At 38.1% G+C, this 16,509-nt stretch overlaps 2 protein-coding genes and 1 long non-coding RNA gene across 4 annotated transcripts; 1 reads left to right on the top strand and 2 right to left on the bottom strand.

Annotated features, from left to right (window-relative positions):
- Positions 1-265: 265 nt before the first annotated feature.
- On the bottom strand, positions 266-4,039 carry LOC141768033 (cytochrome P450 2J2-like). The gene is made up of 8 exons (XM_074635916.1): positions 3,840-4,039; positions 3,367-3,520; positions 3,133-3,289; positions 2,872-3,048; positions 2,394-2,535; positions 2,102-2,289; positions 1,869-2,010; positions 266-1,712 (listed from the first exon to the last, which is right to left on the bottom strand). The coding sequence occupies exons 1-8, from the start codon at positions 4,006-4,008 to the stop codon at positions 1,537-1,539; spliced, it is 1,305 nt and encodes a 434-aa protein (XP_074492017.1). The 5' UTR covers positions 4,009-4,039; the 3' UTR covers positions 266-1,536.
- A 2,268-nt stretch (positions 4,040-6,307) lies between these two features.
- Positions 6,308-16,493, top strand: LOC141768030 (cytochrome P450 2J4-like). 2 transcript variants are annotated; one of them, XM_074635910.1, is made up of 9 exons: positions 6,309-6,632; positions 8,702-8,864; positions 10,302-10,451; positions 10,785-10,945; positions 11,978-12,154; positions 12,240-12,378; positions 12,571-12,758; positions 13,397-13,538; positions 15,038-16,493. In XM_074635910.1, exons 1-9 carry the CDS (start codon positions 6,432-6,434, stop codon positions 15,211-15,213), a joined length of 1,497 nt encoding a protein of 498 aa, XP_074492011.1. In that variant the 5' UTR covers positions 6,309-6,431; the 3' UTR covers positions 15,214-16,493. The 2 variants fall into 2 exon arrangements, with proteins under 2 accessions (XP_074492012.1, XP_074492011.1); XM_074635911.1 differs by lacking the exon at positions 11,978-12,154 and having other exon boundaries at positions 6,308-6,632.
- On the bottom strand, positions 7,013-7,529 carry LOC141768035 (uncharacterized). The gene is made up of 2 exons (XR_012593981.1): positions 7,456-7,529; positions 7,013-7,417 (listed from the first exon to the last, which is right to left on the bottom strand). It is a non-coding gene; the product is annotated as an uncharacterized LOC141768035 (long non-coding RNA).
- Positions 16,494-16,509: the final 16 nt, after the last annotated feature.

The following is a 16,509-nucleotide window of genomic DNA, read 5'->3' as shown; positions in this document are numbered from 1 at the left end:
ACACATGAATGCATCTATAGTTATAATCCTGTGATATAATATATGTGATTCTCAAATGGGCCATTCTGCATAATGAGTACATTGACTATCTTTACTTAAAAGTGCAGTGTGTGGGATCTGACGGCATCTTGTGGTGAGGTTGCAGATTGCACTGATTAATTGCAAATTAATCACATATTTTTTTATCTGTTCAAACTTTACCTTAAAGGGAGATTTGTCAAGTATTTAATACCCTTATCAAAATGGAAGTGGGCAAATATGCTGCTTTATGCAAATGTATGTATGTAATTATTGTTGGAAATCAATTAACAACACAAAACAATGACAAATATTATCCAGAAACACAGCTACTGCATTTAGCATAAAAAATATGCTCAAATCATAACAAGGCAAACTGCAGCCCAACAGGCAACAAGAGCTGTCAGTGTGTCAGTGTGCTGACTTGACTATGACTTGCCCCAAACTGCATGTGATTATCATAAAGTGGGCATGTCTGTAAAGGGAGACTCGTGGGTATCCATAGAAACCGTTTTCATTCACATATCGGAAGGTCAGAGTTCAAGGGACCCCTTTGAAAATGGCCATGCCAGTTTTTCCTCGCCAAAATTTAGCATAAGTTTGGAGCGTTATTTAGCCTCCCATGCGACACACTAGTATGACATGGTTGGTACCAATGAATTCCTTTTCTAGTTTTATATGATGCCAGTATCTTCACTCTAGGTAAAACTTGCAAGTTGCGTTAATGTGTTAAAGAAATTAGGGCGTTAAAATGAATTTGCCTTAACGCGTTATTATCACGTTAAATTTGACAGACCGACTACTTTTACATAAATAAAAGATCTGAGTAAAGAAGGGCACCATAAGGGTACTCACATTTCTTCCTGATGTGTGTGTAGGTGCTGTGTTTTGATGTATTTTGTTAGATGGGAAGGAAAATATGTTTAACTAATGTAGAGCTAATACATAAGGCATCATGTGCTAATGTGAATCCATAATACTGTATATCATAATCTACTGTTGCACTTCACTGATAAATGATCTAATCAGTATTAGCTCATTAAATTATGCAACACTTAATGGATCAACAGTTTGTGAATGTCAAATGTTAATGACCATCTCATCAAATTATATGAGATCCAGTAGATAAAAGCTTGTCAGACCAGTGATAAATAGATACTGTATCAGTACAAGTAGAACAGTAGTTTTCCCGAAAACATATCGCTTCCTTTGGGAGGAACATGGGAGTGCTGGTGCTTTATTTACCTGTAAGAACCAAATCAAAGGCAACTGGGCTAACTGTTTGGCCTTGAAACCATAAGCAAATCCAGGTGCCTTTGACAAATATCATGTGGCCTGGATGGCTGTGAATCTCCACAGACATGGTGATCTTCTTTATTTTTATATTTTTTGGTGGGGAATGGTCATATGTTATGCAAACTAGTTTCCAGTTGCAAGTCAGATATGTGATCTTTGATATTGTCGTCTTCGTGGAGACCGTTAAAGCTTTGTGCAGGGATGAGAAGAGGCGGGAGCAAATCAGCGAGGCACAGCTAGCATCCTGAACTCCTCGGGGGAATGGGTGAAGCCTAGCACGCCCTCCAAGCTGGGCATTTCTCCAGGAACAGGAGAGAAGGTGAAGTGTTGGAGGAGAGATGTAAAGAGAACGAACAGCTCCATTCTGGCCAGGTGCTCCCCTAAACACGCACGTTTACCTGTGAAGGAAACAGTCGACAGCAGCTTCAGGTTACTAGACTCCTAAAACCACATCTTACTATCATGAACTACTGCATGTTGGTGGTATGGTGTTGGTGGTAGCAATCTCTGTGAGCTAAATAGTATCACTGAAAGTGGTGGAATATTGTTCAAACCTGCTGAAAACGGTAAGAAGGCCTCTCTTCTGCGGAAGTGGCCCTCTGAATCCAAGAAATGCTCCGGATTGAAGATATCTGGAGTCGCCCACTCATTCTTATCAAACAGCACCGATGCAAGAATTGTAGTTGTGGCTGTGCCCTGGAATAATAGGCATGAGGTTATCAGCTGTGTATAAATAATTTACAGCTTGTCATTCATATCTGGATGAGTCTGGTAAATAGTCCTTTACCTTGGGTATTAAGTATCCTCCCAGTGTAGTGTCTTTACTGGCCATTTTGGGGAATCCCAAGGGAACAATGTTTCCCATCCTTTGAGTCTCATGGATGACAGCGTCGGTGAAAGGCATGTTGGGTCTGTCGGCTATTGTGGGCTGACGAGACTGTCCGATCACTCGGTCTATCTCTGCCTGGACTTTCTCTGAGTGAGGAAGCAGAGTCATTGGACATTATACACTTTGAATAGTATAAAACCATGTGTAATCTTCATGAGAATATGCTCAATGTGATTACTAAGATACTAACCCTCTATCTCTGGGTAGTGCATCATGTATAGGAGGGCCCAGCGTAAAGTGGTGGAAGTTGTTTCTGTACCAGCCTCAATCAGGTCGAGGATGCAAACCAGCAGGGTTTCAATGTTGAAGCCAGCCTGGGGATACTCCTTTTTCTGTCAACGCCATCATACATTGGGCTATGCTGTTATAGTGGACTTTCTTTCAGACAAATTTAACCTCTTACCTGTACTTTCCAAATAAATCATTAAAGGAGCAGTTTGTAGGATTTTGTGTCATCTAGTGGTGAGGTTGCAGATTGCAAACAACTGAATACCCCTCCGCTCACTCCTCCCTTTCCAGGGTGTCAGAGAACTACGGTGGCCTTCAGGTAACATAAAATCGTGAAAGAGTTTGGTTTGTCCGTTCTGTGTTACTCTAGAAATTTGGCGGTGGAACATATCCTTTGCCAGATTCCAGGGAGCTTTACTAAAAAAAATTAAATATCTTACCTTCTCCATCTCTGCCAGGTAAACATCGATATAATCACGGGGGTCATCCGGGTTCCACTCCTCCTGGTGCTTCTCTACTTCCTTTTTCAGGAAAGTCATGATCTCCTTGTAGTTGGCGTGGACAGTCTGGTGAGGTCCTGGCAGGTACTTCAGCAAGCCAGGGAAGGCATCATACAGCTGTTGATGGGACAAACTCTCAGATCAAATTATGGACCAACAGCACAGTTTGTTGTGTGATCACAACATGACAGTTGAAATTACCTGAATCGGAGCAGAGCCAGAGAGCACAAAGGCCTCATTGTCCAACTCCAGAACCTTGCGAAAGCTTTGATCGCTGTATTCAAAGCGATGTCCAAACACCACAGACGAGATGATGTTACTCACTGCATTCGTTATGATGTAGTGGGGGTTGAATGGTCTTCCTGGGAATATGTTGAATTTAATTTAAGTGATGATAATTCATATTAGGATATGAACTAACAGATGAATCATTACTTGCCTTGTTCCTCTTTGAAAGCTTCACAGAGGAAGTTGTTTTCCACCTCAATGTATTTTTCCAATGACTTCTGGCCCTCTCCAAAGTAACGCAGGTGAGTGATGGCAAACTTCCTCTGCTTCTTCCACAGGTAACCATTGCTCAAACCAATGCCTGTGGGAACATTGCATCAAATTCTTAGCAAACAAGCAATTCACTGACGTCCATCACTTCTGAACGCCAATTGTCACTCCCTAATCTGTTGCTGTGGTGAATTTTTGGTGTATCCTCGCAGGGAGGGACGAAGTGTAGACGCTGAAATATAAACACCATTCTGCAATGACAAGATACTCAACTTTGTCCCATGTGAGTTGGCTGACTGAGCCATGATTTATCCTTCAACGCAGCATAAAGAGGTGTGGTTTTACCCTGGAGAAAGACATTTGCGGTACCATACAGTCATGTTCTCACTCACTCGTTCTCATATACTCACCAAGCCCCTTGAAGATAACATGGAAGAGAGGGACAATCGGTCGATCAACAAAGCTGTCCAGCTGGTGAACAAGAGCCTCTTTGACCATCTTGTAGCCTGAAACAAACACCATCCTCTCGCTGCCTCTCCTCAAGCTGAACACTGGACCGTACTCCTGAGCAAGCTGCATTTAAAAACACAAATTACTTTTCAATGGACATAACTTTTCGAGGATGTCAAGATCTTTGATTGCTGTCATTTGGCTCCACCCAAATGCACAAAATGAATTGATTGGATGTCTATAAACCAATCACAGTGTTCCACATCATCTAAAGTGGACTCCAGTGGAGCCACCAAGCCCCCAGGAAAAGCGCCGGTCGTTGATCCCAATTTTTGTAGCAGCCAAACGGCGGTACTACAACTTCTGTGTCCGTCATGTGATGCCATTGGGCCCAAAAATACTTTTTCCCATAGACTTACATTGGGAAAGAGATGTCTGTAACTCAACGGATATTTGTTTTTTGAGCTGAATCAACTTCCCAGTATGAACACTTTATTAGCCCTTATTTAAATCATTAGGTCCTAAAAGTTGTAAAATGCACTAATAGCTGAATTCAGAGTTATTTCCCTTCCTCCGTTCATGTGATTGAGAGGGCGGCGGAGTTAGCAAGCTGTGACGACAGTGTGACGGCTGTGACCCCGTGACCGAGACATGTGACCAAGCGGACGCTACTGCGCCTGCTCCATGGGCCCAATGGATGCGAAAGAGCACCTGAAGATCCGGGTACTTTTCCACTCGGAAGTCGAGCCATTTTGGCAATCATGCGCCACTGAGCAACTTTAATAGGAATGAACGGGGCCCTGCCTCCAACGCTGTATCCAGTTCTCTTAATACCACCATGCATGAGACCCCCTGGTAGCCGTGCATTAAGGCGACATTGCCCCACTGGCTCTAATAGCCGCCGTTCTGGTGGGAGCGTCTCATGTTATGTGGGTGAGGAGTGAAGGAGGCTGGCATAAAACAAACTAACATAAACTCTCAACAAGGAAATGTTACGTAACACTAGTGTACTCTTTGGACCTCTGAAGTGAAAAACAAGGCTGGAACTTGAACTCTTCCAGCTGATAATTGACTTTATGCATGTGCACTGTGTGTTGGACACAACAGGTCTTCCTAATTAAATAAATAAATAAAATATAAGTTAGTAACCAATCAGTGAATCAAGGTAAGGTAAATATACCTATAAATGTGTATGTATTTATTCATTTTATTGTATATTTATTTAAATGTATGTATTTACGTTGAGTGACAGCCCCCTCATTTCCGTAATGAGGCAGAAATGCATAAAGAAAAGAATACAGAAATAAATAAGGGGTGAAAAGCAAAGGGAAAATCGTGCTGAAATAAATAAAGAAATGCATAAATATATCAATAAATGCATACATTTAAAAATAAATATAAAATAAACAAAAAATAAGTGCAAAACTAGATAAATAAATATGAAATAAATGCAAAAATTAATAAATACATTTAAAAGATTAATAAAAAATAAATAATTAAATAAATAAAAGGGAAAATTAAACGAGTAAATAAATAAGGGAATTAATACAAAGAAATAAATAAAGAAGGGAATTAAAACAGAAATATCAATTTATGCCACATTTAATGGCTACATTCATTTTTTACACATTTAATGACATTTATTCATTTATCGAGTCATGTATTTATTTATTTATTTATTTTTTATTTTGGCAGGTTTCGTCCTCCATAATTCTACGGTGATTATACACTGAAAACAACATACTTATTAATATTATATTACATTTCTGCCAATTGATCCCCCTACACAGTGGCGGCTGGTGGAAATTTTTCTTGGTGGGGCTGTGCCATATCCAATTAATTTCAGCAAACATCCCGGTATGATTTAATGCAAAAAAAAGTGAAGGTATCAACAACACATTACTACTTTGCAGTTAAATAATTAACAATTATTTTATTCCAACAGGAAGAGTAAATAATGCTTTGAAAAACACAACAGTATAAAATGTACTCAGTGGTGAAATGTAACTGAGTATTTAAATACAATTTTGAGGTACTTCTACTTTACTTGAGTATTTCCATGTTCTGCTACTTTCTACTTCCACTCAACTACATCTCAGAGGGAAATATTAGACTTTTTTACTCCACTACATTTATCTGACAACTTTAGTTACTTTACAGATTCAGATTATTAATACAAAATATAATCACATTACAATCAAATTACACATATTACTGGGTGCATTCCATGTTTAAAACACAAATATTGACAATTTGTATAATTTGTATTATTATTATTATTATTAGTAGTAGTAGTAGTTATGTTTTTTATATCCTTTATTTTGAATGCAGGTACTGAAAGTCACTCACACTTCCTGCTGTGTATGTATTATGCTTTTATTTTGAAGGTCAGACCCATAAACCAGAAGTCCAATCTGATCTTATTATTTGTATCTTCCTGGTTGGATAACCAAACAAACCGTCTCTAACTTTCTGTTACTGGACTCTGCTCGGTCGCACTAACAGAGTTAAATCCGTTAGAATAAATAAGAAAGCATAAATAAACCGATAAAATGGAGATAATATCCAGTGTTCTGGGCTTGGAGTGGATGGATGGAAGGAGTGTTTTGATATTTCTGTGTGTTTTTCTGTTGTTAGCTGATGTTTTAAAGAACAGGGCGCCTCCTAACTTCCCTCCAGGACCCTGGGCTTTGCCCTTCATCGGTCACCTTCATCTCATGGATCCCAGCAGGTTCCACCTGCAGATCCCTGAGGTACCAGTTTCTTTTTCTTTTTATATGTACTTTATTTTTTCCCTTTTTTCAAGGCCGTTTTCATATATGCAATCCACTGTTTGTAATTACAACAGTCTATAAACCAAACTTTTAAGTAGATGAGCTTACAGACAAACCCATCAAGTACACTATAGAGAAAACAACCTCAACATTCAAAACCGAAAGAAAACCAAGAAAATAAATAACAATAATAATAATGACAAAAATAAAGAATAGAGTTAAAAAAAAAAAACACAACAAAAAAACAATAATAATACAAAAATATGAGAGTAATAATAAATGAAATCAACAAATAAGTTAATAGAAAATAAAAAAGGGGGGAGGGAAGGTCAGAGGTATCAGTTTCACTATTAATCACAGGTAATGATTATTTATTTATTTTATTTGCGCATATATAAAACTGCACAAAATCCAGTCAATGAAAAAAAAAAACAGGAACTGTGTCAGGAGAGGTCAGGAAGCCACAGACTTATTTATATAAAGGACCTCCCCCCCAACCCCAGGAGAACAAAAAAGGAAGAAAGATCTAGACTAACATAATTTTAAAAATAAACAAAAGTTAAAGAACAATAACAAGAAGTACACAAAATGTGCAGAAAAACCAAACCAAACAGTGGAAAACAATCCAATAAAAACAATGAAATACATACAAAAAACAGTACAGAAGAAAAGAAAATATATCTAAACATATCAAAAGGCAATTACACATCATGAATTAAATGTGATGATAATTTCCTTTTAAAATGTTCTAAGGATAACGAGCTCTTGATAACATGTATTTTGGTGTTCCATATTTGTACACCACGATATCTGATGGAGTACTGGCCATGTTTTGTTTTGTAAAAAGGCAGGTGAAGATGATTAACCTGTCTAGTAGTTGCCTAATAATCGAATGAGTTTGTTGTTTAGACGTTGTGTAGTAGTTTACAGTCCATTGAAAGGTTGAATGATCTAACGGGGATTATTATTATATTTTACATCATAAAATATTTAGGTAACAGTCCTGAAATTACAGGTGAAATGTTCTTTTATTTGTCAATTGGCAATTCCAGCAAAGCAGACATTGGCAATGAAAATCTTTGGTTTCAGGTTCCTTCAACAATTCAAATAAAATACTGTATGTATATATCAAAGTAAAACCCAAATGATAATGCAAGGCATGAAATAGTGCAGTTAAAATAAATGTAAGCATAAATAAATATAAAATAGTATTGATAATGTAAATTTGTAATTTAGTTGAAGACAGTATTTCAGATGGGAAAACTGAATGTAAACAGGATGTATTATGTATATGCATGATGAGAAGTAATATATGTACACAGACGTGTAAACAGGAATGTAATAATGAGGAGTACTAAATATACTGTAAATATACAGAGGTGTAAACAGGAATGTAGTATGTAATAATGAGAAGTACTAAAACATAAATAAAATATATATACTGTATGTGTGTATTGGCATGAATTTGGCAATACGATACGTATCATGATACAGAGTGTAATTATTCAATATATTGCGATACAGTAAGCAAGGTGATATATTGCAAGTTTTTTTTTTATTTAATTTTAGGAAAACTGTCATAGTATAAAGATCACACCAGAAATAAACCATTTTAGAAAAGGCAAAAATAACACATTTATACTGCATGATAGAATGTGGTCTGCTGCACTCCAGGAATCAACAGAAACATCTACTGTAATTGGTTGCTGCTGTTCCTGTTTACATTTCCCCACCAGCAGCTTCTTTTTGTGTGTTACTGTTCAGCCAAATGTGCATTTTAAGAAGTACTGTGTGTGCAGTAGAGCCACCAGGTGGCACAGGGTGAAAAGAGAGAGAGGAAAACTCCTCCTTGCCCACTACTCAAAGTATCTTGAGACCGGTCTCAAGACCAAGACCGGTCTCGAGTACTACAACACTAGTAGTCAGTAATGTCTACTGCAGCCTGCTGTAGCCCTCTAAAGCTAGACTGATTCTTTTTTTGTTGTTGACATCCTCAGGAAGTATGTCAACTCAGTGAACCTAAACACCTGTCTGCTCTCTTTGTTCAGTTTGCAGAGAAATATGGAAACATTTTCACCCTTCGGCTCTTTGGTGGAAGGATTGCGGTCGTCAATGGCTACAAGCTTGTGAGAGAGGCCCTGGTCCAGAAAGGAGAAGACTACATGGATCGCCCCTGCATACCATTGTTTGACGCATTAGTTGGGAATAAAGGTAGTGTGTGTTGCATTTAGTTTGAAGAGTTGCTGCTAGTTAGTATTTAGTGACACCATATTAGGGCATATTAGCATTTAGCTAGTTGTTAGTTATACCCATTTCCAATAGAGCGCTCCAGGGATGACGTATTTTTGTGTGCCAACCAGGAAGTTGGCATCGCCAAGGTTACCTCTACAAAAAGCCAATGGGGTTTTCCATTGGGTTTTGGATTATTGCAGAAAATAAACTCTGGCGAACACTCGTTATGATACTTACACGTTTTGTTCAGCAAGATTATCTTCACAAATGAACGCCACTTTTGTGATTTTTGAAGCGTGAATGCAAGCGCAAGAACTAAAAAGCTAACATTAGGCTATAAATGAACTACACCACGGTCGCATGAGCACAAGTATACACAATGAGGCTGTAGAGGAGGACGAGTCGGTGTGATGACGTTTAGTAGTCTCATTTAGCCACTTGTTTGCAACCGCCTTCTTTAATACACATAAAGGCTTCAAAATTCACGCGTGGGGGATTTATTAGGTCTGTCAAAGTTAACGCGCTAATAACACGTTAACGCAAATTTGTTTTAACGCCACTAATTTCTCTAACACATTAACGCAATCGATCTTTCGGAGGTTGTAGCGGGCGCAGCTTTAAAGCTAGTGAAAATACTGATATCAAATTAAACTTGAAAACCTAAGGAAACTATTGGTACCAACTACTAGCTTCTCATGAAGGAGGTTAAATAACGCTCTAAACTTACACTAAATTTTGGTGAGGAAAAACTGACATGGCCATTTTCAAAGCGATCCCTTGACCTCTGACCTCAAGATATGGGAATGAAAATGGGTTCTATGAGTACCCACGAGTCTCCCCTTTACAGACATGCCCACTTTATGATAGTCACATTCAGTTTGGGGCAAATCATAGTCAAGTCAGCACACTGACACACTGACAGCTGTTGTTGCCTGTTGGGCTGCAGTTTGCCATGTTATGATTTGAGCATATTTTTTATGGTTTGTGCAGTACCTGTGAGGGTTTCTGGACAATATTTATAATTGTTTTGTGTTGTTAATTGATTTCCAATAATAAATATATACATACATTATTATAAAGCAGCATATTTGCCCACTCACATGTTGTTAAGAGTATTAAATACTTGATAAATCTCATTTTAAGGTACATTTTGAACAGAAAAAAATGTGTGATTAATTTGCGATTAAATATTTTAATTGATTGACAGCCTTAGTATTTATTCATGTATTTTATGCCGTAGAACAAAATCTCTACAGCTTGTGTTAACCACAGACCTTATTTCAGTTATCTAACTAAAAACCCATTGACTTCCAGACGAGGGAACAGAAAGTGCTAAAATGCTAACTTATTTCTAGGTTCATTCCTGTAACACTCACACATTACTTCCGGTCTAATGCTGTTATGTGTTTCCAAAAGGTTTGGTGATATCGAATGGCCATAAATGGAAGCAGCAGAGGAGATTTGCTATTCGTACACTCAGAAACTTTGGTGTTGGCAAGATGACGTTGGAGCCATCCATCCAGCAGGAGGGCCATTATCTCTCTGAGGCTTTTGCCCTTCAGCAAGGCACTGAACAAATCTTATTTTTCAACAAGCACCTACTAATCAGCTAGTGCTTTTAACAGTGCAGTACGCTTTCTTTTTTTTAACTATGACACATTATTATTTTGTTTTTATTCTGTGAACACGTGACTTTCCACCTTTGCAACACAGAAGCCATGCACCAACACCGTGGAGCATGAACCTTAGACCGTGTGCATGTGACTCTCTATTTCCCTGCTTCATTATCTACAGCAACCACACCTGATCTTTTATACTAACCAGTTAATCATCCAGAATCAATACTTGTGTCTCTTTTTTTTCAGTGTGTCTTATCTACATCTTCTCTTTATTTTACAGGCAAGCCTTTTAATGCCCAGTCACTGATGAACAGCGCAGTGTCCAACATCATCTGCTGCCTGGTGTTTGGGGATCGCTTCGAGTACACCGACAAGCAGCACCAGGGTATTCTTCAGAGCTTCAACGAGTTATTGTACTTAGAGGGAGGTGGATGGGCACAGGTGAGCCTCCTTTGTAAACAAGCACACAGTACTCTTTTTTTAAATCTGTATTTATCCAGCCACACTCCTTAAGTCAATACTGTATTTTAATAATTAACATGACAAAAAACTGATAAAAATGTGTAACCAGTGGTGAAAGAAGTACTTTGATCCTTTACTGAAGTAAAAGCAGTGGTGGAATGCAACTAAGTACATTTACTCAAGTACTGTATATAAGTACAATATTAGGATACTTGTACTTTACTCAAGTATTTCCATTTTCTCCTACTTAATATTCTACTCCACTACATATCAGAGGGAAATATTGTACTATTTACTCCACTACATTTATTTGATAATTTTAGTTATAGTTAGTTATACTTTTCAGATTAACAGTAAAAAAATATATAATCAACAAATATATTATAATGTGATATTATTAGGGCTGTCATTCGATTAGAATATTTAACCATGATTAATTGCATGATTGTCCATATTTAATCGCAAATGAATTGTACATTTTATATCTGTTCAAAATGTACCTTAAAGGGAGATGTGTCAAATGTTTAATACTCTTATCAACATGGGAGTGGGCAAATAAAGGGGAGACTCGTGGGTACCCATAGAACCCATTTACATTCACATATCTGGAGGTCAGAGGTCAAGGTACCCCTTTGAAAATGACCATGCCAGTTTTTCCTCACCACAATTTAGCATAAGTTTGGAGCGTTATTTAACCTCCTTCACTTGAGCTAGTATGACATGGTTGGTTACAATGGATTCCTTAGGTTTTTTCTAGTTTCATATGATATTAGTATCTTCACTCTAGCTTTAAAGCTGCGCCCGCTACAACATAAAAATCACAAGTTTCGTTAATGCGTTAAAGAAATTAGTAGCGTTAAAACGAATTTGTGTTAACGCACACAACAAACGCTCTCAAAAAGGCGGTGTCTGATCTGGGCCGTAATGTGTCATCCAAATTTGACATATTGGTTTTGCCGCCTCTGTCTATTGCCTGATTCACTCACAGACACATGTGTTCATGCTCTGTAGCTTTACAGCATGTTACCCTGGCTGATGAAGTGGCTGCCTGGACCTCACCGGAGGATATTCACTCTGACACATAATATAATTGACTACATAAAAATCAAGATCCAAGAACACAGAGAAAGCTTTGACCCGTCCTCACCGAGAGACTACATCGACTGCTTCCTCACAGAGATGGAAGAGGTGAGTCTGTGTGTGTGTTTGTGTGTTTGTTTTCTAATGAAATGTGTCAACTGATACTAGAAACTGTCTCTTGTGTTGTCGATAGAACGAGGACAAAGATGCTGGTTTTAATCTCGAGAATTTGAGTTTTTGCACTATGGACCTGTTTGCTGCTGGAACTGAAACTACTACCACTACTTTACACTGGGGACTGCTGTACATGATCTACTACCCTCACATACAAGGTGTGTGTGTGAGTAATATCTGTCCCAACTCATTCCTGCATTGTTTGCACGTGTCTTGACTTGACTAGTATTAAAGGAGTCTCACAGGTCAGGTCTGTAATGGGAGAGTACGTGTGTAGGATGTGGTATTTTCCCCTCAGTCGTCTACGTGGTACACAGACTCCCATTGTTTCCTGTTTTCACTGTGTGCAGAGAGGGTCCAGGCCGAGATAGATGCTGTCGTCGGTTCATCCAAGCAGCCCTCTATGACTGACAAGGAAAACATGCCCTATACTGATGCAGTCATCCATGAAATCCAGAGAATGGCCAACATCTTACCCCTCAATTTGATCCACGTGACAAACAGGGAAACAACGCTGGACAAGTACACATTCCCAAAGGTACATGATGCACATATGAGAAGGAATTGCTTTATGTGGGCATTTTGCTTATTGTTTGTTGGATTTTCTGGCAGCATAGCTTTTGAATGCGGTGCTTCTCAGCAACCAACTCAAAAACACAAACACTCAAACCAGTCCCCTTCAACTACGTGAAGATAACTTAACTTCAAAGTAGGGCTGTCAATCGATTCAAATATTTAAATCGTGATTCATTGCATGATTGTTCATAATTAATCGGGATAAATCACAAATTCATCGCACATTTTTTATCTGCTCAAAATGTACAACATGGGAGTGGGCAAACATGCTTACTTTATGCAAATGTATGTATATATTTATTATTGGAAATCAATTAACAACACAAAACAATGACAAATATTGTCCAGAAACCCTCACAGGTACTGCATTTAGCATTAAAACATTTTTATTTATTTATTTATTTTTTGATTATCTTCAATTATTATGATTATTTCATCAACTGCTGTTTCCAAGGTTGAGAGTTAACCTTGAAGCTCAACTTTGTATTTTGTTTATTTTCATCTATTTCATTTTTGTTTATAAAAACAAACTCACTAGAAGAAATACAAAAAAAAAGATAACAATTTGATTTGATGTTTTCATTAATGCCTTTTTCTCAGGGCACCTTTGTCATGCCCACACTGATCTCTGTTCTACGTGATGAGTCGATGTGGGAAACTCCGCACTCCTTCAACCCTCAACATTTTCTGGACCAGGACGGCAAATTTAGGAAGAGAGAAGCCTTCCTTGCTTTTTCAGCAGGTTAGTCACTTATTACAACCCTCTAAAACTCAGTTGTATGTTGTTTAAACCTTAAAGGCAGGGTTGACGATGTTCTCAAGTCTCCACTATTTGTTTTATTGGTTGAAATGGTCTTTACACCCCGACAGCGATCCATTACTGATGAGCTCTGAAAAAGAACCGGAAAAGAGCCGTCATCTGTAGCTGCTGTAATCCTGTAAAAACGTCTACCTATCACTGCCTCGCGGTCCGCTTGGAAAGAACCAATCAGATGCCTCCCTGCCTCCCTCAACTCAAAGCGTGTCGCCACCACATGTTTCATGGAGAATGGAAGCAAAAACTCAGCCCTGCAGTAGCACTGCCGCGGTTACTTGTCATGAGGTAGCGTTGTTGAGTTGAGGTCCTCTCTCCACTCTGTGTCTGTGAAGTAGTTACGATGCGGCGCTGCTCGTGCATGTGTGGGGGGGGCGTTGCCTTGGAAGGAGCCCCGAAGGGAGGGGGTGAGGGGGTTTAGACGGAGCTCCTGAGGCTATGCTACTTTGAAATTATGCTAGCTTTCCAACATCATCGACCCTATCTTTAAAGGTCTTTACAGAGGAAAATTAAATAAGATACGTACTATTGCTTGCCAGCAAACACTTGCCTGTTTAACCATTTACAAGAGCTGTACCGAATACTTCGAAGCTTCATTCATACTGTAAGTTAACATTGACATTCAAATTCTACATCAACATTTGAATGCTGCGCAGTTTTTTTTTTTTATTTGCATATTAGTATTATACTGTTTGTAAAATTAGATTCCAGTGGAATCTGCGTAGGAGTGGTTTCGTCTCGTGTGATCCAAACATTTCCATAAGTGCTGTAAAGTCAAAAAGTCAACATGAAACATGACTGAAAACTACAATAGCTGACAGTATGAGACCCAACAAACTAAGAAGACATTTAGAAACATTACATCCCAGTCACGTCAATTAAAAAAAGTGGTTTGATAAAACTCAACGTCCCTCCTACCAACCTATTTAACACACGAGGACTACGGACTGAATAAACTATAAGAAACAATCATCATAGGAAAATGTTAACTTATTTCTTCTCAAAACATTATTAGTTGTATAATTAATGTCATCTGAAGTTGAAAATATTTCTTCCTCCAAAGGGGGAAATGACAGAAAAAAATTGATAACCACTGCATTAAAGAAAGTTGATTTAATAAAAAAGACTAAGTTATTTAATTCGATGAATCACTTTATTCAAATTGAGGATTTTGTTCCAAGATTTTTTATTTGATTTTTTTAGGGTGATGTCATAAAATATGACGACAGACATTTGAAGCTTCATTCGAAAACCTCAATAAAAAATCCTAATGTAAAAAAATTACATTCGGTACAGCCCTACCATTTCCTATAAGTTTCATGTCTATTATTTGGTTGTTTCAGACTCTGAGCTGCAGCAGTATTATATGGTCAAAGTGAATAAAAATGGTGTGAATACAACTCATCTGTTGTATCGTGTACTCTCAGGGAAGCGTGTGTGTCTCGGGGAGCAGCTGGCCAGGACGGAGTTGTTCCTCTTCTTTACCTCCATCCTTCAGAGGTTTTCTTTAACGGCACCCGATGGAGAGCAGCCCACTCTGGAGTTCAAGTTAGGAGCCACTCTCTGTCCCAAACCTTACAGCCTCTGTGCCGTACCACGATAAACCACCAACTGTCCTAAAGACTACGTTCACATTACAAGCAAATATGGCCCAAATCCGAATTTCTCTGTTCTTCCATGACACAAAAATACTGAACTCTCTCCACAGAACTATATGGCAGTGCACCACTGGTTATCAGACATCGATAATGTTTACCTGACAAAAAATACTTTTTCTATATAACTCGGTTCTTCTGCTAAATTCAGCGTCATTTCACTCACTGTAATAAATCAGCAGTTATAAAAATGTGTAGACGGCGTTGTTAAGGCAGACGAGCATTATCTGATCACATTTATTCACTTTACATGGAACTAAAGTGAATACCAAATTATGTTAAATCATGTTCACCGAATGAGTTCTGCTTATGAGTAGTAACAAATCATAAATAATCTTTTAGAAGGAGTAGATGTTTACCGGTAATCTCAGCTCTGTTAAATTAAGCAATATATTAACAGGGGTTTTCCAACAGTAGGAAACAGTTGAAGACTTCATTTGTCTTGTCAGTCATTTAAAATGTAAATTAACTTATCAAACAGACTTTTCTTCTGATAAAGCAGAACTCTGATTTAATGAAATCCGGTTATTACATTTGTGTGGGCGTGCTGACTGGAGGTGTTTCGGGATGTCGGACAGTAACGTCACACATCTTACTTTAGTTCATTTAACTTAGTTAAATAACATAAAGAGCTGTTAAGGTTAAATATCAGCCGAAATGAAAAGCCTTTCTTTAGGAGTCATACAAAGTCATATATTATGATTTCTGTGTAACGGGGGACCCAGATCTGTTAAAGTGAGCAATATGTTAATTGAGTCTGGCAGTCACTGGACTCCAACAACTCCAGTGAGTATTTTCAGACCAATGGGCCGTCAGTCAGTCCCCCATGTGTGTGAGGTTATTGGTTGCATGTGAGGCGTTTCAGGGCAGAGATCCGTTCACACTGATGTCAGATATGGGACACTTCAAGCATGAATGTGAACAGTCTCGGCAGAAAGATCAGATCTGGTAAAAATTCGGAATTGAGCATTAAGCACTGTAATGTGAGCGTGAAACATCACCAACGCAATGAATCACTGTGTTCCACTATATGCATTTTCAATACATCAATAATATCTGCTATGTTGTTATTTTATTATGGTGTGAGTAAAACATAATCTGGACGTAGTATTCCTTAATCAACAGGCTTTTTTAGTAAAATTGATGTTATTAATATAATGTACTGTATTCAAACTATGCACTAAAATGACACAAATCATTTCCATTTTAAATAAAAAATCACTGTGAACTAAATTCATTCTTTC

This window comes from Sebastes fasciatus, chromosome 5, assembly GCF_043250625.1.
Source record: "Sebastes fasciatus isolate fSebFas1 chromosome 5, fSebFas1.pri, whole genome shotgun sequence".
NCBI classification, from domain to species: Eukaryota; Metazoa; Chordata; class Actinopteri; order Perciformes; family Sebastidae; genus Sebastes; species Sebastes fasciatus.
Note: the sequence above shows the minus strand (reverse complement) of the source record. Positions and strands in the feature narration are given on the sequence as shown.